Consider the following 19,078-nt stretch of genomic DNA (forward strand, 5'->3'; position numbering starts at 1 on the left):
AGATTTTGACTCTTTCTTTTTGCAGAAGCCTAGAAATACCTTATGTATTATTTGCCAGCAGATGAAGTCTGAGGTTTTTAACTTGGACTACTGCTAAATCCTTAAGAAAGTGATCTTTGAGCTAAACAGTACCTTTCTGTAACCATTTGAGTAGGATTTCCCTTGAGTTTCAGCTCTACCTTCTCTAAGTACTGCAAGGACTCCTCATCAGTATTTCATTTGGAGCCCAAATGAAAGGTTAGAAATTATGGACCAGTCTGCTGTGTGACCTAATAAGTCCTCGACACCTGAGTGATGACACAGACTCATAGGAGCCCCAATGGCCCAGGCCATTGCTAATCTCCTACAGAAGCAAAACTCAGCTTTGTTCTGCTTCCAATATGATTGAGCACATCACATACTATAGTTAGAAACAAAATAAAACCACTTCACACACTTAAGAAAGACTTAAAAGAAGAGGGTCATCCTGACTGGTTCTGGTCTTAAAAATAATAAACCCTAGCCAGGCACGGTGGCTCACACCTATAATCACAGTACTTCGCGGAGCCAAGGCAGGTGGATCACCTGAAGTCAGGACTTTGAGACCAGCCTGGCCAACATGGTGGAGCCCTGTCTCTACTAAAAATACAAAAATTAGTCAGGCGTGGTGGTGGGTGCCTATAAGCCCAGCTACTCGGGAGGCTGAGGCAGGAGAATTACTTGAACCCAGGAGGTGGAGGTTACAGTGAGCCGAGATCCCACCATGGCACTCCAGCCTGGGTGACAGAGCAGGACTCCATTTCAAAATAATAATAACAAACCCTTAAAAATTTGCAGTGAACCAGGATTCACTAAATAATACTATCCCTGACTTTTGCTATGCTGATGTCTAAAGACAAGAACGATCTTTTTATTTTTTTAAATTTTTTGGAGACAGGGTCTTACTCTGTTGCTCAGGCTACAGTGCAGTGGCACAATCATGGCTCACTGCAGCCTTGACCTCCTGGGCTCAAGTGATTCACCCACTTCAGTAGCTGGAACTACAGACACGTGCCACCACACCTGGTTAATGTTTGTATTTTGCTACAGATATGGGGTTTCGCCATGTTGCCCAGGCTGGTCTCAAACTCCTAGGCTCAAACGATCCAGCCACTTTAGCCTCCCAGAGTGCTGGGATTACAGTTCTGAGCCACTGTGCCTGGCTAACATGAATGATATTTGCATATATGATACCTGTGCGAGTAAGTGGCTTTTTTCCCTACTTTCAACAGGCTGATGTAAACTTAGTGCCCTGATAATTTTGCCTCTCTTTCCCTTTAAATAATTGTGTTTTGAATTTGCTGAGCCACTCTTTCTGGCTTCCTCAGAAAGAAGTCTGACATCCTTACATTAACGGCAAATAAAATTTCTCTTTCCTTGTCTCTTTTTCTTCTGTTTTTATCAGAGTGGAATTAGGCTTTTGAAAATAACATATATTTTTAAATTGACAAGTAAAAATTATATATATTTATTGTATACAATAGGATGTTTCAAAATATATATAGAGACCGTACTGGACTGGGTAAATCAAGCTAATTAATAAACTGTATTACCTTATATACTTATTATTTTCATGATGAGAATCTCTTTCCTCTTCTAAACGCAGAAGTCTCCTGAGGATCCCTGTGGCACCCTCTTCCGACCCTTTGTACTGTGCTCTTGGGAATCCCTTCTATTGCAGTAATAGCACTTCTCTCCCCAGCTCAATGAAAGCATCATCATCTACCCAGTTGCCTAAATCCTAAACTTGAGAATCATCTGTGATTCCTACTTCTCCTTACCTTTTTTTTTTTTTTTTTTTTTTTTNTTTTTTTTGAGACAGAGTCTCACTCTGTTGACCAGGCTGGAGCATAGTGGTACAATCTTGGGTCACTGCAACCTCCACCTCCCAGGTTCAAGCAATTCTCTGTCTCAGCCTCCCAAGTAGCCAGGATTACAGGCACCCACCACCAGGCCTGGCTAATTTTTGTATTTTTAGTAAAAATGGTGTTTCACCATCTTGACCAGGCTGGCCTTGAACTCCTGACCTTGTGATCCACCCGCCTTGGCCTCCCAAAGTGCTGGGATTATAGGCATAAACCACTGTGCCTGGCCCTCTCCTCACTTTTTTATCCAGGATCTGTCAATTTCATCTCCTAATTGTCTTTCACATCTGTTCATAATACAATGATAACCTCTTCTATTTCTTATACTATTATTTTTACTTAAAATATATTTGTATTTCTATTTTTGTTATTATTTTAATTTACAAATAAAAATTGTATATATTTATTGCATACAACTTAAATATATATGATTGTAAACATTCAATGTATAACACGTTTTGAAGTATGCATACATTGTGGAATGGCTAAGTCAAGCTAATTAATTATCACATGTATTACCTCACATACTCTCATTTTTCGTGGTGAGAACACTTAAAATCTATTCTCTTAGCAATTTTCAAGAATGCAATACATTGTTGATAACTATAGTCACCATGTTGTACAATAGAGCTCTCTTTTTTTTAGAAACAGGGTGTCACTCTGTCGCCCAGGCTGCAGTGCAATGGCATGATCGCAGCTCACTATAGCCTCAAACTCCTGGACTCAAGCAATCCTTCTGCCTGAGCCTCTTGAGTTCCAACAAAGTACAAAATCTTTAAGGTGACTCCAGGGCCTTCAAGGATCTGTCTCCTTAATTCAGAGATAAATAGAATTTTAGAATCAGGGCTCTTGATCTGGGGACCATGGAACTTCAGGGACTTCAGAAAGTACAAACAATGCAAACAATAATGTGTATGCAAAAGTTGATAGGTACACAGCTATGTCCACCATAGAGATGATAAATTACATTAGATTACCCAGGGGTTAGAATACCTGGAGAGCAGGTTGTATATAGTTTTACTTATTTTATACTTTTTTTTTTTTTTTTGAGACAGAGTCTCACTCTATCACCCCGGTTGGAGTGTAGTGGCACAATCTTGGCTCACTGCAACCTCCACCTCCCAGGCTCAAGCAATTCTCCTACCTCAGCCTCCCGAGTAGCTGGGATTCAGGCACATGCCATCACGCCTGGCTAATTTTTGTATTTTTAATAGAGATGGGGTTTCACCATGTTGGCCAGGCTGGTCTTGAACTCCTGATCTCAAGTGATTCACTTGCCTCAGCCTCCCAAAGTGCTGGGATTACACAGGCTTGATCGACCACACCCAGTCTATTTTATACGTTTGTATTGTTTCTATGTTCATTTTATTAATGGAATGGGAAATGCAATCCTATTTTTAGGGTTTGAGGTTTCTGAAGATCATTCTGGCTCAGGGGTATAGGTGAAGACGGGATGGAGAAGGCAATGCAGGACAGGAAGCTCTTATTTGGGGAAATAATGTTTCAACTGAGCCCGTTAGTTAAACTAAGGGTCTGAGGAGCTGGTTGGTGGAGAAGAAAAGAGCTGGGTAGGACCAAAGAAAAAGGAGAGATAATCCTGTTGAAGGGAGGTACCGATGTCAGTACTTTAGGGAGGCTGGAGACCAGAACAGAGTCTCCAGTCATTATTCCCTGGACCATTTGCTGTTTGGTTGGGGCCCTTTTTCTTGTACACCTCTGAAGCCCTAGTGCCTGGCCCACAGTAGGTTTTTGATGGACAAGTGCTAAATGAATTAATGAATAAATGAATGAATACTTCTAATAAAGTGTCACAGTTATTTCTGGTTTTGTGCCTTTTATTTTTTTTTTAATCTATCTCTTTAATCTTGTGTGCAGTGCTCCCTGAATTGCCTTTTGTTGCACAGCCAGCTACAGAGGGATTAGGTGTGGCACGTGGGAGCACAGGTCCTCACTCCCAGCTCAATTTACTTGTCCCTAACACCATGTTTCCTCTTTAATGCTGTGCAAATAAAAATATTATAACACACCCCTCCTCTGAGTGCTTCTTCTCTAGGCTTACAAACCACAGTTTCAGTTTCTTTTCTGATAATCAGTTTCGTTTCTTCATAGCCACCCTCTTATTGGCAAGCATTACATTATTTTCTAGCAGCATGTTCCAAATATTAAAATCCCTCATCCTTGTATTTTAGGGAACTTTAATTATTTAAAATAGCAGGAAAAACATGTATGTTTTAACCAACCACAGTACTTAATGTTTCTGGTAATAGATGCCATCTGAGAAAAAGCTCAGTGTATTTACTGATAAAGCACTTTGCCTCCAACTCTAATTGACCAAAACAAGATCTATTAAAACTGAAACTCAGAAAAAACTAATTTTGCCCAAATTTCAAATAATACTAACAAATATTAGCATTTATTTTGAACTTGATTTATGGTCCTTACCACACTGTGATAATTTTTTCAAAACAATGATACATCTTAATATTTCAGCATTAAGTCCTATACATAGTTTCAGAGGATTTCAAGAAAAGTTGAGGATTTGTTGTGAATATATATATAAGTTATAGAGAAAGCTGAATTAATGTAAAAATGGCTCAGTTTCTATTCAATGTACCCCAAATGAGGTTATTGATAATGTCCTGGCTTTGGTGCCACATAAACTTAAATTTTATTATTATTTTATTTATTTATTTGTTTGTTTGTTTGTTTGTTTTGAGATGGTGTCTTGCTCTGTTGCCCAGGCTGGAGTGTAATGGTGTGATCTTGGCTCACTGCAACCTCCACCTCCCAGGCTCCAGTGATACTCCTGCCTCAGCCACCCAAGTAGCTGGGATTACAGGTGTGTGTCACCACGCCCGGCTAGTTTTTGTATTTTTAGTAGAGATGGGGTTTCATCATATTGGCCAGGCTGGTCTCAAACTCCTGAGATCAAATGATCTGCCACCTCAGCCTCCCAAAGTGCTGGGATTCCAGGCATGAGCCACCACACCCAGCGTGATAATTTGTCCTTTACATCTCAATGTCCTCACTTCCAAAACAGGAATGTTCATCTAACAACTCGTTGAAATAAGTGCCTTGCTCACTCAATGAATGACAGTTACTATTATCATCACATTCACAGTAGAATATCAGTCCTTAGTGGATAAATCAGGGTTTTTAGTTACAAGGAAAAGAAACCACTTCTGGCTCCTTTAAAAGCAGAAATAGTATTTGTGGCTAGGAAATTGGTTAGCTTGTGGCTTTGCTGGGAGGTTAGCCAATCTGACTTGAAAGCTACATAGTCAGAAGTATAGCTAAAATCACGAACTGGTTCCATGGGTATACCATTGCTACCTGTCCCTTGCACAGCTAACACTATTCCACCCTAAGGTATGTGTGCCTCTGTTGCCTCTGCTGTTTCCCCGTTTATCTCTGATAGACAGAGCCCTGTTCTTGTGTATGCATCTCCACTGCAGGGGAGACTGCGAAAAGGAGCATCTGGCATCTCAGCCACACCTTCAGTGGGAGGTGGGCTCTGTCTTCCCCGTAGATTTACATGATGGGGAATCCACCAAAACGTAGGAAAGGACTGAGATGCTGGATAGCCCAAAATATGCAAGTACGCACAATACTTCCCCGGAGCCACAGATTTTGGAGACTGGCTTAACTACTCTCTTTTTCACATACCTTGCATTTGATCCATTAATGCATCTTATTATGCCATACCCACTTACAAATTTTTTTTATTGCTTCTGACTTCCAAGAGCCATGCTTCTCACTTTAGGGTACAAGGGGGTTGAGGAAGTCACAGGATAAAGCCATACATTATTCTAGTACAGAGGGTCAATTTTACTTTTATAATTTGGGGCCAGGGGATAAGTTCCCAATTTTATTCATCTTGAAAAGTTTTGCCACACATGTGTACATACATGCAAGCGAAATTAGCAGAATCATGTTTTCCTATTTAGTTCAGTTGGGTGAAAGCCATGAAAAGCCAAGAAGAAGAAAATTTTATGTAAGTAGTCATTGATTTAAAAAGTTGGCCCTTCTGTGTTGTTAGGGAACCTGGTCTGTTAGTGCTGTAACTGAATCAGAATGCACAGGATAATTATGAACAGTATGAAATATCAACGTTGTGGGATCTAATAATGAGCTTGATGCGGAAACAAACAGCAGCTTTCCAACCACAACTAAGCATTTGCTCAGCAATTTACAAAGCAATACTAGTCAATTTACAAAGCTTCTGTACTCAGATGTTTATTGAACCTCAGGTGTTACTATTATGGAACACAGTTGACCACAGTTCTAAATGTCTCTTGTGTGAGAAAACACTGAGCAAAAAGAGGAGGAAATTATCAAAAGTGATACCTAAAAAACAACCACATAACTTTAAGGCAGCAATGGCATAAAAAACAAAGCGAAACCAAATACATGACACTCCTGAAAAGGAATAAGATGAGGTGCTTTGCTCCAGTGGATATCAAAATATAATAAAGCTAAAGTAATTAAGGAAGTGTAGTATTAGTAGAGAGGATACAAAATTGACCAACCACACAGGCTAGACAATCCAGGAACAGAGGCATGCATTTATGGAAACTTGGTATGTAACAATAGGTTGCACATAATATAGCAGAGAAAACATAGGCTATTCAATAAATAATGTTTAGACGATTTGAAAAAAAAAAAATGAAGTTGGAGCCGCTATTAGTATAATACATAAAAATCAACGTTGCACAATTTAAGGGCTGGTTTTATTTTTTTGTTTGTTTTTGTTTTTTTGAGACAGAGGATGTCTCCGTTGCCCAGGCTAGAGTACAGTGGCACAGTCTCAGCTCACTGCAACCTCTGCCTCCCAGGTTCAAATGATTCTCCTGCCTCAGCCTCTAGACTAGCTGGGACTACAGATGTATGTCACCATGTCTGGCTAATTTTTGTATTTTTCGTACAGATGGGGTTTTGCCACGTTGGCCAGGCTAGTCTCAAACTCCTGACCTCAGGGTGATCTGCCTGCCTCAGCCTTCCAAACTCTTGGGATTACAGGCATGAGCCACCGTGCCTGGAATTTAAAACTTCAAAAATAAAATTTGAGACCATGCACAGTGGCTCATGCCTGTAATCTTAGCAGTTTGGGAGGCCAAGGTGGGTGTGTCACCTGAGGAGTTCAACACCAGCCTGGCCAGCATGGCAAAACCCCGTCTGTACTAAAAATACAAAAATTAGCCAGGCGTAGTGGTGGGTGCCTATAATTCCAGCTACTTGGCAGGCTGAGGCAAGAGAATCACTTGAACCCAGGAGGTGGAGGTTGCAGTGAGCTGCGATCACACCACTGAACTCCAGCCTGGGCAACAAGAGCAAAAACTCTGTCTCAAAATAAATAAATGAAATAAAATAAAATTTGAAAATGCCTTGGTAGTAGCAGAATTCTTGAAAAGAGACCAAAAAGTACGAATCATAATGGAAACAATTTGAGTTCAAACGTATTAAGATCAAGAACTACCATGCATTAAAAGATCTCACCAAGAAAGGGAAATTACAAATTGCTAACCGGGAAAAGATGTTTTAAATAGACGTAACCAGCAAAATTTGAGTATCCACAATATATAAAGAACATTTAAAAAGTCAACAAGAAAAAATCAAGTAATTTCATTAAAAAACTGGCACATTTAGCCAGATGTGGTGGTCCACACCCGTAGCCCCAACTACTTGGGAGGCTGAGGTGAGAGAATACCTTGAGTCAGAAGCTGAGGTTACAGTGAGCCTGATTGTGCCACTGCACACCAGCCCGGGCAACAGCAAGACCCTGTGTGGGAAAGAAAAGAAAAGAAAAAGGAAAAAGGCACAAGCCATGAATAATCATTTCACAGAAAAGGAAACACAATTAGGAAATAAACATATGAAAATGTGCACAATTTCTTTTTTTGTTTCTTTGTTTTTGTTTTTGAGACAGAGTCTTGTTCTGTCGTCCAGGCTGGAATGCAATAGTGTAACCTTGGGTCACTGCAACCTCTGCCTCCCAGACTAAAGCAATTTTCATGCCTCAGCCTCCCAAGTAGCTGAGATTACAGGCAGGGGCCAGCATACTGGCTAATTTTTTGAATTTTTAAAAGAGACAGGGTTTCGCCAGGCTGGCTAGGCTGGTCTCAAATTCCTGACCTCAGCTGACTGCCTGCCCCGGCCTCATGAAGTGCTGAGTTTAAAGGCATGATCCACCATGCCCAGCCTCAATCTAATTTATAATGAGGTAGGTGCAAATCACAACCACAATGAGATACTATTTCACATCTACCATACTGACAAAAATTTTCAAAAGTAAAACACTCCTAAGTGTTGACAAGGTAGTGGGGCAGCAGCTCTACTATACTGCCAAAAAATAATTTGGCATTTTCAGGTAAGTGTGTAAACTAGGCATATTCTATGACACTGATATATAACCTATGCAATATTATATCCACTGGATAAAAACATCAGAATACAACAGACACATACTCATAGAAATTTGATTTCTAACAAGCAAAAGACAAAGAAACCAAAGACCTGGAAATAATTTAAATGTTCATTGACAGGGGAATGGAAAAACTGTGGTGTATTCATATCAAGAAATACTATATAGCAGTAAAACAAGAATAAAAAAATTAGCTACAGTAACTTGCATCAACATTATTGAATCTTACAGATACAATGAACAAAAAAATGAGAAGAATGTATATATGTACATACAGTTAAAAAACTCAAAAACTAAATAATTTATTACAAACAGAAGGAAAACAAATACCTACAAATTTCAGAGTAGAGATTACTTCAGTAGTAGGGAGATGTCATTCTGGAAGAGGCTTACTGGGGTCTTTAAAGTATCAGTAATGCTCTTTTTAAAGTTAATGGTAGCTACAGATGTGTTTATCTTTTCACAGACATTTAGATTACATATACTCTTTTGTATGTATGAAATATTTCATAAATATGAAAGTGTAGAAACAAACAACAAGAAAACGTAAAGTGTTTGTAGATGTACTAGCAGTTTAACAACTCAGTAAATTCTAAGTACCATTTTTCATATATAAGGAAAAAATCAACTACATGGATTTTTGAAGGAAAAATAATCAGTGCTTTACAATCAAAATAAAAGCATAATCAAACAGGTAAAGAAAAACATTTTAAGATGTTTCATTCAAAGTCAGTTCCTTAAATGACATGGAAGTTAAAGTTAATGCATTAGGAGAAAGATGGTAAAGGTCTATATGGCTAGAGATATATTTTTGAGATTTTAACATATTTTAACATTGTATTTCTTCTTTGATTTTTCCCTTAACCCACCGTCCACCAACTTCCCACCCTAATTCAAGAAAATAGCGCGCTCAGCTGGGCACCGTGGCTCCCACCTGTAATCCCAGCACTTTGGGAGGCTGAGGCGGGTGGATTACTTGATATCAGGAGTTTGAGACCAGCCTGATCAACATGGTGAATAACTATCTCCACTAAAAATACAAAATTAGCCAGATGTGGTGGTGCATGCCTGTAATCTCAGCTACTCGGGAGGCTGAGGCAGGAGAATCACCTGAACCCAGAGAGCGGAGGTTGCAGTAAGCCAAGATCACACGACTGCACTCCAGCCTGGGCAACAAGAGTGAAACTCCATCTCAAAGAAAGAAAGAAAGAGAGAGGGAAAGAAAGAAAAAAAGAAAGAGAGAGAGAGAAAGAAAGAAACAGAGAGAAAGAAAGAAAGAGAGAGAGAGAGAAAAGAAAAAAAAGAAAAGAAAAGAGAGAAAAAAAAGCAAATAGCAGGGTCTTTGCTTTCTTGCTCCAGAACTTTGTCAGTGTTATTTTAGTGGCCCCAAAGGAACCATGCCTCCCATATTCCTGCCCTGTGTAGTCCCCTTCTGCTTCAATTTGAGATGGCCTCATGACCTGCTTTAAATAAGAGTATGATAGAAATCATTCTGTTTATTTTGAGTTCTAAACCTTAAGAAGGCCTATATGCTTCCACTTTGTCCTCTGGAGGAAGCCAGCCACCATGTAAGAGGTCTGACTACCCTGGAACCACTTCTCTGTGACCATCTCAGCCTAACCGAGGGGAGTCATGAGAAAGAGACCCAAGGCCCCTGGACAACAGCCCCAGCAGAGTTCCCAGCCAACAGCTAGCACCAACTTGCCAGGCTGTAAGGCCGTCTCAGAAGTGACTCCTCTAACCCTCAACTGCCCAGACTGATAGCATGGGAAGCAAGGCAGGTTCCCTGAAACTCTGCCCAAGTTGCATAATTGTGGTTTCTTTAAGCCACTAGGTTTTGAGGTCCATTATTACATAGAAATTCATAATGAAAACAGGGTGGAAACTACGATACTTCCAGCAGGGACTTTTTTTTTCAAAAAGCCTAAACTCTAAGGAGAATGCAGAGGATTCTAAAGACAGGATAAAAATAAGAAAAGGAATTTTTATTTTATTTTTTTTTGAAACAGAGTCTCGCTCTGTCACCCAGGCTGGAGTGTAGTGGTGTGATCTCGGCTCACTGCAACCTCCACCTCCTGCCTTAGCATCCTGAGTAGCGGGGACTACAGGTGAGTAGCTGGGACTACAGGTGAGTGACACCAAGCCCGGCTAATTTTTGTATTTTTAGTAGAGACGGAGTTTCTCCATGGTGACCAGGCTAGTCTTGAACTCCTGATCTCAAGTGATCCACATGCCTTAGCCTCCCAAAGTGCTGGGATTACACGTGTGAACCACCATGCTCCACCGAGAAACACAGGCATTGACAGAGTGCCTTGAAGGAAGAGGAAAGGCAAAGGATTTTATCCAGATTAAAAAAGAGATTCCCTGTAGGCTGGTAAAATGACATGATTCCCCCTCCCCCAAATAGCTATATGTACATATAGGCAAATGGGATTTTAAAAAACCCTTGCAAATGGCGCCCATGTCCCAAACAGCACAAAAGCAGCAGGAAGACGCTAGACCTAAAGAGGCCATGTAGACATGGATGATCCTCTACCCCTACCACCCAGAGCATCGAACTTGTTAAAACTAGGAATGAGGCTGGGCACAGCAGCTCATGCCTGTAATCCCAGCATTTGGGGAGGCTGAGGCAGGCAGCTTGCTTGAGCTCAGGAGTTCAAGACCAGCCTAGGCAACATGGGAAAAACCTGTCTTTAAAAAAATACAAAAATTAGCGAGGCATGGTGGTGCGTGACTGCAGTCCCAGCTACTTAGGAGGCTGAAGTGGGAGGATGGTTTGAGTCCAGGAGGTAGAGGCTGCAGTAAGCTGAGATCGTGACACTGCGCTCTAGCCTGAGAGACAGAGTGAGACCCTGTCTCAAAAACAAAAATAAACAAACAAAAACTGTGAATGAAGGAACTCCAAAATGTTCTCTACCAGTTTGGTAGATTTGGGGCTCAAAGTCACAAATTATATTACAGAAAGTATTTTAACTGGCAAAACCTGAATTCATGTCACTAAAATTGTCCTTATCTCTTCAGAAACAATAAAAATAAATTTCAGAGAATAGAGGTATTAAAAAAATCTCTTTCATCCTGTAGAATTTCCCACAAATGGGCAAAATAAAAAATAACTCCCAAAAATCATTTTCCCTGCCCTTTATTTTCTAGGTATTTTTATTTTTTTATAATACGGAATGCTTCACAAGTTTACGTGTCATCCTAGTGCAGCGGCCATGGTAATCTTCTTTGTATCATTTCCATTTTAGTTTATGTGCTGCCAAAGCAAGCACAACTTTCTAGGTATTTTTATTTTGGGGAAATTTAATCTCATCAGCAAATCCTAACAGGACTGCTTTTTTGTTTTCCTTCTTTTTGCCAACTACCATAGATCTGCAATATTTTTTCAAACTGGTCTCATCTCAATATACAGATACAGTGCTATTCTCCATATCAAGATTTTTGTAACTCTACCTCTATTTCGAGTGAACCACTAAGGGGCTTGGCCACACCACTAGCTTTGGCCAGTGGGACATTAGAAAATGTGATGCAGGTCGAGTGTGGTGGCTTATACCTGTAATCCCAGTATTTTGGGAGGCCAAGGTGGGTAGTTCACTTGAGGTCAGGAGTTGGAAGACCAGTTTGGCCAACATGGTGAAACCTCATCTCTACTGAAAGCACAAAAATTAGCCCGTCATGGTGGTGCACACCTATAGTCTTAGCTGCTCAGGAGACTGAGGTAAAAGAATCATTTGAACGCGGGGAACAGGGACTCCAGTGAGCCAAGATCAGGATCAGCATTCCAGCCTGGGTAAAAGAGTAAGACTCTATCTCAAAAATAAAAATAAAAATGTGATGTAAGCAGAGTTTCCATAAGCACTTGCACACTGGAGCCTTTTCTTTTGGAAGACTGTGACAATCAAGTAAGAACCCAAGCACTGCTATTAGAGATGCCTACTAGAGGAAAATTGAGGTGCTCCAACCAACAGCCTCGCTACCTGCCAGCCATGTGAGTGAGGCCATTGTGAGTCATCCAGCCTTGGCGAAGCTACCGGATGACTGCAGCTGTTTAAGTGATTTCAAGTAAGACTAGCAGAAGATCTGTTCAGCTGATCTTAGCCCAAATTGTCAATCACAAGCAAATAAATGATTCCTATTTAAGCCACTAAGTCATTTATTTTTAAAAATGTAAAGCTAATTATTGATTGCTATTTAGCAGTATCTACAAGAAAGTAAGCAGTATACACTCGGGTAACATTACTATAGTGTTATTGTTTTTCCTGGCTTCTTCTGAACCAGTAAGCTAAATACAGAAATGATTGAGCCTACACCTAATGAATGGGTTGAGGTAAAGGAAAAGCATGCAAATCAAGAGTTTACACTGCAATTGTTCACCCATGTATGCCAGCAGATCTTAAACAGCAACATCTCTAACCATCGATTTATTTTCATGAACAAAGACCTTCTATGAATTATGACTTTTTAGCCAATATAGCATAAGAATTTCAACTTTTTGTAAAGAAGTGGCTCTTTAGAAGGAATCTTTAAATGCCCACTTAGCTAAGCCTTGCTTGGCTAATTAAAACACACCAGTATTGGGCAGGGAGCGGTGGTTCATGTCTGCAATCCCAGCACTTTGGGCGGCTAAGGTGGGAGGATTGCTGAAGGCCAAGAGTTCAAGATCAGCTTGGAAAAGAAAGCAGGATCCTGTCTCTATAAATAGAATTTAAAATTAGATGGGTGTGGTGACATACGTCTGTAGTCTTGGCTACATGGGAGGCTGAGGCAGAAGGATTGCTTGAACCCAGGAGTTCAAGGCTGCAGTGAGCTATAATTATACCACTGCACACCAGCCTTGGCAACATAGCAACACTCTGTCAAAAAAAAAAAAAAAGGCCGGGCGCGGTGGCTCAAGCCTGTAATCCCAGCACTTTGGGAGGCCGAGGCGGGTGGATCACGAGGTCAAGAGATCGAGACCATCCTGGTCAACATGGTGAAACCCCGTCTCTACTAAAAATACAAAAAAAATTAGCTGGGCATGGTGGCGCATGCCTGTAGTCCCAGCTACTCAGGAGGCTGAGGCAGGAGAATTGCTTGAACCCAGGAGGCGGAGGTTGCGGTGAGCCGAGATCGCGCCATTGCACTCCAGCCTGGGTAACAAGAGCGAAACTCCGTCTCCAAAAAAAAAAAAAAAAAAAGCCACATCAGTATCTGTTTGGTTGCCTCATCTGAGTAGGGAGATTGTTGGTGATAAAATTTCTTCTTTTAGAAGGTTTTGCAAATAAACTGTTGCATTTATATGACTATAGCTATAGACATTATGGATTCTGATTTGGCTTTTTTTGTTTTTGAGACGGAGACTCACTCTATCACCCAGGCTGGAGTGCAGTGGCATGATCTTGGCTCACTGCAACCTCCACCTTCTGGGTTCAAGCAATTCACCTGCCTCAGCCACCTGAGTAGCTGGGATTACAGGCACATGCCACCACACCCGGCTAATCTTTGTATTTTTAGTAGAGACAGGGTTTCACCACGTTAGCCAGGCAGGTCTCAAACTCCTGACCTCGTGATCAGCTGCCTCAGCCCCCCAAAGTGCTGGGATTAGAGGTGTGAGCCACCGCACCCAGCCCTTTTTTTTTTTGAGACAGAATTTTGCTTTTGTTGCCCAGGCTGGAGTGCAATGGCTCGATCTTGGCTCACTGCAACCTCGGTCTCCCAATTCAAGCAATTCTCCTGCTCAGCCTCCCAAGTAGCCACCACACCCGGCTAATTTTGTATTTTTAGTAGAGACGGGGTTTCTCCATGTTGGTCAGGCTGGTATTGAAATCCTGACCTCAGGTGATCTGCCCACTTGGCCTCCCAAAGTGCTGGGATTACAGGCCTGAACCACTCTGCCAGGTCCTGATTTGGCTTCTTTAAATTGTTCAATCTAAATTGTTTACATTGTTTTTAACTTGGCCAACTAATTACAAATTATTTAATTTGAAACATTGTGGCTTTAGGAAAAATTGTAACTTGAGGTAATCTATTTCTTGGGCTGCTTAAAATGATGGCATTCCAGAAAAGACTTGAATTTACCCATGATTGTGAAATGCTATCTTTGTCTTAGTTCATGTAAAAAACAAAAACACAACAACTATGTAAGTATGTATTTACATATACACACACACACACACACAAAAAAACAGAATAGCCTTAGGCATTATAGATTAAACACAAGTTATGATTGAGTAATGATTATGGAAAATGTTCCCAACATTTAGAAAACGCAGAGGAAATAATATACCATGGAATCAAATATTCTTTTCTGGTAAAGGAAGCAGCTATAGAAAGCTTTTTTCTACTTGTTCAAAAGTAATCAGTGCTATTGATGAAAAAATCCTACAAATCCCCAAAACAAACCCCCAAAACTCTCTTGATTTTAAGTAGAAAACAGATTTCATTAGAAAACAGCTGGCCAGGCAGGGTGGCTTATGTCTACAGTCCTAGCACTTTGGGAAGGCGAGGCAGGAGGATCACTTGAGCCCAGAAGTTTGGGTAACGTAGTGAGACTCTGTCTCTATTTTTTAAAAAACGGAATATTTCACACTAATAAGAAAATCAAGACCTAGGTTTTACACACACACACACACACAAACATCATATCATTAAATGGCAGTATACTGTAGTGCAACAATTTTTGAGTTTCATCTTCTGAACAGGAATGCCAAGTTATTCTCTCTTCATAAAGAGAATATGCAATTTGAGGACACTTCATGACTGCCTCTTTGCCAGCACGAAGTTGGCCTCATCTGAATCTTGCCATTCCATTAGAAACATTAATTATTCACTGCAGTCTGTGGCACCAATTCTTTGCTTAGGAGCAAGGCTTCTGGCAAAGTCTTCTGGTTTCTCAGTAGCATCCCTTTCCTTTCATTTGCTGTCATCAGATTCATTATCAGATAAAATTTTTCTTTCTGTACTATCTTTTCCCTAACCAGTTTTTTGAGGATTAAGAAATAATTCAATTAACTCGGGAAAATCTAAGTTATATTCAGGCTCTCAATTATTATCAGCAAGTGTAAATCCTTTCCACATCAGGGAATATTCCACCTTCCCATTCACTACACCTTGACATAGTAGTTTTTCCACCACGAAATCCTCAGGCTCTGCTTCATCAACTTTTTTACCCTTTCTATTATGTTTTTTGCCCCTTCCCACCCCGCTTTGCGTGTGTGTGTGTACAGTGCCCCTTTGTATCCTCTGGTTCCCCATCACTGGATTCTATCAACTGGAGGATAGAACATATTTTAAAACCACAATAAAACAACAAAAATAATACAAATGAAAGAACAATACAGTATAACAACTACTTACATAGCATTTACATTGTATTAGGTATTATAAGTAATCTAGACATGATTTAAAGTATGCAGGAGGATGTGTGTAGGTTGTATGCAAAGGCTTCACCCTTTTATATGAGGGACTTGAGCAGCCTTGGATTTTGGTATCCATGGGGGTTCTGGCCCAGAAACCAATTTCCCAAGGATACCAAAGGACGACTATAGTTTTACTGGAAGCCATTTTTAATTGCAGACTTGAAGAGCTATTGTTCACCAGCTCTGAGCTTCACCTGGCTTGGGTCTGTGGCATCTCATGTGCTGCCTGACACAAGCTTGAGCTACATCCAAGGAGGAAGGGAATGAGGAGCCTCTTCAGGGGCCCCTAAGTTTGGGAGAAATTTGTTATGTAGCAATAAATAACTGATACAAGTCCACTTAAATATTTTACTCTATACTAAGACAGCTATGAAAATACAAATTTGGAGTCAATTGAAGAGAACTAATTAAGGAACTAGGCCATTTCAAACGCTTTTATTTACTTGTGATGAAAATTTAAAAAACAAACTCATCATCTTTCTTAGATGAAAAATTTTTTTTGATATTCTGAGAACAAAAGTGATGCCATACTGCCATTAAGAAACTGATTCAGATTCGACCTCTCAACAAGATAGACAACAGCGTTCCCAGCAAGAGCTGCCCATAATACTGCAGTACACTTCTCTGGCATCATTAAAAAAAAAACTTAGAGATTATCCTGAAATCTCTTCTAAAGATAAGAAAGAGTTTGTGCCGAGCTTGGTGGCTGACGCCTGTAATCCCAGCACTTTGGGAGACCGAGGTGGGCAGATCCCGAGGTCAGGAGTTCAAGACCAGCCTGGCCAACAGGGAGAAACCCCGTCTGTACCAAAAATACAAAAATTAGCCCGGCGTGGTGGCGGGCGCTTATAGTCCCAGCTGCGGAGGCTGAGGCAGGAGAATCGCTTGAATGCGGGCGGCAGAGGTTGCGTTGATCCAGCCTGGGTAACACTCCCTCGCAAAACAAACAAACAAAAAGAGTTGTGTATAATTGGTATTACAGAGAAATGGGAAATCTGATGATGAACCTCCAGCTCTAATCTCAATTTGCTGAAGTAGAGAGGCAAGTCATCTTACCCATTAACTAAGAATTAGAAAAACAATTTGTGCTTTTCTTGAGTCATTTAACTCAAACACCGCTACATAAAGGAGTATGAAACGGTCACATGAATTTGAAAGGTAAATAAAACATCAGGCTTGAAAGGAATCCCATTAGAATCGGGGGTTACTTTTCTGTCTTTTCTTCCTCCTCCATCTCTACCTTAGGGAACATGAACGGCATTTGGCCACAATATATGTCTTTCCAATTTTCTCTTCCACCAGCTACCGCTCCGTTCTCCCCACTTCCAGTCAAACAATTGATGTTCCCCAAACACACCTTCACAATTTCGTTCCAGTTGGTGTCTACCTCTAGTACAGGTGTAGCCAATTATACACACATTCCCCACAATCTTGAAACATCCTTATATCAACAAGCAAATGTAGGTTTCTAATGTAACATTAACTTTGTAAGTTTGTCCATATAAGGTTTTAGCAAAACTAGTAAAATAGAAAACGCACTATTATCCAAACTTTTGAGATTTTAAGAACTTCTCTATCTGCTACCTTTGGCTTTCTGAATTTAACTATCACTCTCAAGTGTACAATATTCACGATTTCTAAGAACTGTAGAGTAAACCCAGTCCTCTAACAATGGCATTTTATTTGTTGAATTAGGGCACTACCTACCCACGCTAAGGATAGTTAATGAAACGTCGCCCGGTAATGATGATTAAAGGCTTTTGCTGAAAACGTATGAGGCCATAAGAATTTTGCGAACACCTACTGTAACCCTAGTAACTCTGGCGTGGGCTCTTTCACAATTTACAGGCACGTGGAAGACCGCGAAGCGCAGACGGTGGGAAAACTGGGGCGCTGGAGTCACCCCCCACACCCCGAATACCGTCGGCGCTCGAGGACCCCCGCCGGCGCTCTAGGGGCCGTGAGAACGTCACAGAGTGCCCTTCTAACGATCCCACGGCCCAGCTTTGTCTCGGGGGCCCACGCTGGAGCCCACCCAGAACCACTAGGAAACGAGGAGGAAAAAGGGCTCTTGTAGCGCCTATTTTCTCGACATAGGATCCACGTGCTCGCTTCGGTGGACTCTACCCGGCGAGTACCGCGGACCTGAAGCTTCCCGCCGTCGCGCCCACGCGACCCAGCCGCGGAGCCCTCAGCGAGCCGGTGCGGCGCTGCGAGTTCGACACCTAAAGGCTCGGTCGGGATCATGGCGAGGCGGGAAGGCAGCGGGGCCCTTTCTGCCAAGAGAACACAGCTCTTCGGGACATTCCCCCGCAGCCGCCGAGCCTTCCTTTCCCGCCACGGCCTCTGAAGACAACCCGCAGAGCGCAAGCGCCCGAAAGGACTCAGCCTCCCTCCAACTCCGGCGAGGCAGAGGAGGCGGGCCCGGCGCGCGCGCGCGGCGAAGCCCCGCCCCTGCCCGCGCGGCCTGCTGGATTCGCCCCGCCCCCTCGCCGCCACCGGCCACCCGTCTTCGTCCTGCGCCACAGTCTCGGCGGCGGCGCTGGTCGCGGGTCGCGTCGTGAGGCTCGCGTGGGCGGCGATAGGCGCTGGGCCCAGACCCGGGCCCGGTGAGGAGCGCGCCGCGCGTCCCCTTCTCCTCTGGAGTGGCGGGCCGCGGAAGTGACGTGGTGTACGGTCAGGAGCGCGTTTGAATCGGTTCCCGGGTGATCCTTGCGCCTGCCGCGGCTCGGCCGCTATTGCCGAGGAGCGACTGCACAGCGCAGGGCCGAGCCCTCGAGCCGCCCGGGGGCTGGAGCTGAAGGCGCCGCGCGGAGCGTGCACCTCAGCCCTCAGCCCCGCGGCGGCCGGCGCCTCTGTCTTTTCTCCTTCTCCCCAATATGGCAGCGGCGGACGGCGGCGGGCCCGGCGGGGCCTCTGTGGGGACAGTGGAGGATGGCGGAGGCGTGGGCCACAGAACGGTGTACTTGTTTGACCGGCGCGAAAAGGAGTCTGAGCTCGGGGACCGGCCTCTGCAGGTCGGGGAGCGCTCGGACTACGCGGGATTCCGCGCCACTGTGTGTCAGGTACGCGAGGGGGCGAGGGAGGGATGCGCGGGTAGACTTGGGGATGGGAGGGTGACGAGAAACCCAACTTGCTCACCAAGGGCAATAAACCTGTCACCCGGTCCTGGTCCCGCAGCCTTGGCTTCTCCCTCCCCCGTGCCCGCCATGCCTGTGACCTGGTGGCTGGACGCCTCGGGCGGGCCCTGGCCCTGGCCTCGGAATGCAAAGCCGGCTCCTTCGCGGTCCTCCCTCTGCCTCCGCGGTCCTCCCTCTGCCTCCGCGGTCCTCCCTCTGCCTCCGCGGTCCTCCCTCTGCGTCTGCGGTGCTCCCTCT

General features: G+C 42.9%; 1 protein-coding gene, 1 non-coding gene and 1 pseudogene across 2 annotated transcripts in view; 1 reads left to right on the plus strand and 2 right to left on the minus strand.

Moving 5' to 3' along the window:
* Positions 1–11,469: 11,469 nt before the first annotated feature.
* Positions 11,470–11,576, minus strand: LOC119470830. Its single transcript, XR_005199798.1, has one exon. It is a non-coding gene; the product is annotated as a U6 spliceosomal RNA (small nuclear RNA).
* Positions 11,577–14,890: 3,314 nt separating this feature from the next.
* LOC119470807 lies at positions 14,891–15,609 on the minus strand (annotated as a pseudogene).
* Positions 15,610–18,201: 2,592 nt separating this feature from the next.
* Positions 18,202–19,078, plus strand: part of SMCHD1 (structural maintenance of chromosomes flexible hinge domain containing 1) — a 141,609-nt gene continuing 140,732 nt past the window's right edge. Inside the window, exon 1 of the mRNA XM_017526068.2 lies at positions 18,202–18,766. Coding sequence (XP_017381557.1) covers positions 18,581–18,766 — 186 coding nt within the window. The 5' untranslated portion in view covers positions 18,202–18,580. The remainder of the gene's footprint in view (positions 18,767–19,078) is intronic.

The sequence above is a fragment of the Cebus imitator genome, unplaced genomic scaffold (assembly GCF_001604975.1).
Source record: "Cebus imitator isolate Cc_AM_T3 unplaced genomic scaffold, Cebus_imitator-1.0 Scaffold41, whole genome shotgun sequence".
Taxonomy (NCBI): Eukaryota; Metazoa; Chordata; class Mammalia; order Primates; family Cebidae; genus Cebus; species Cebus imitator.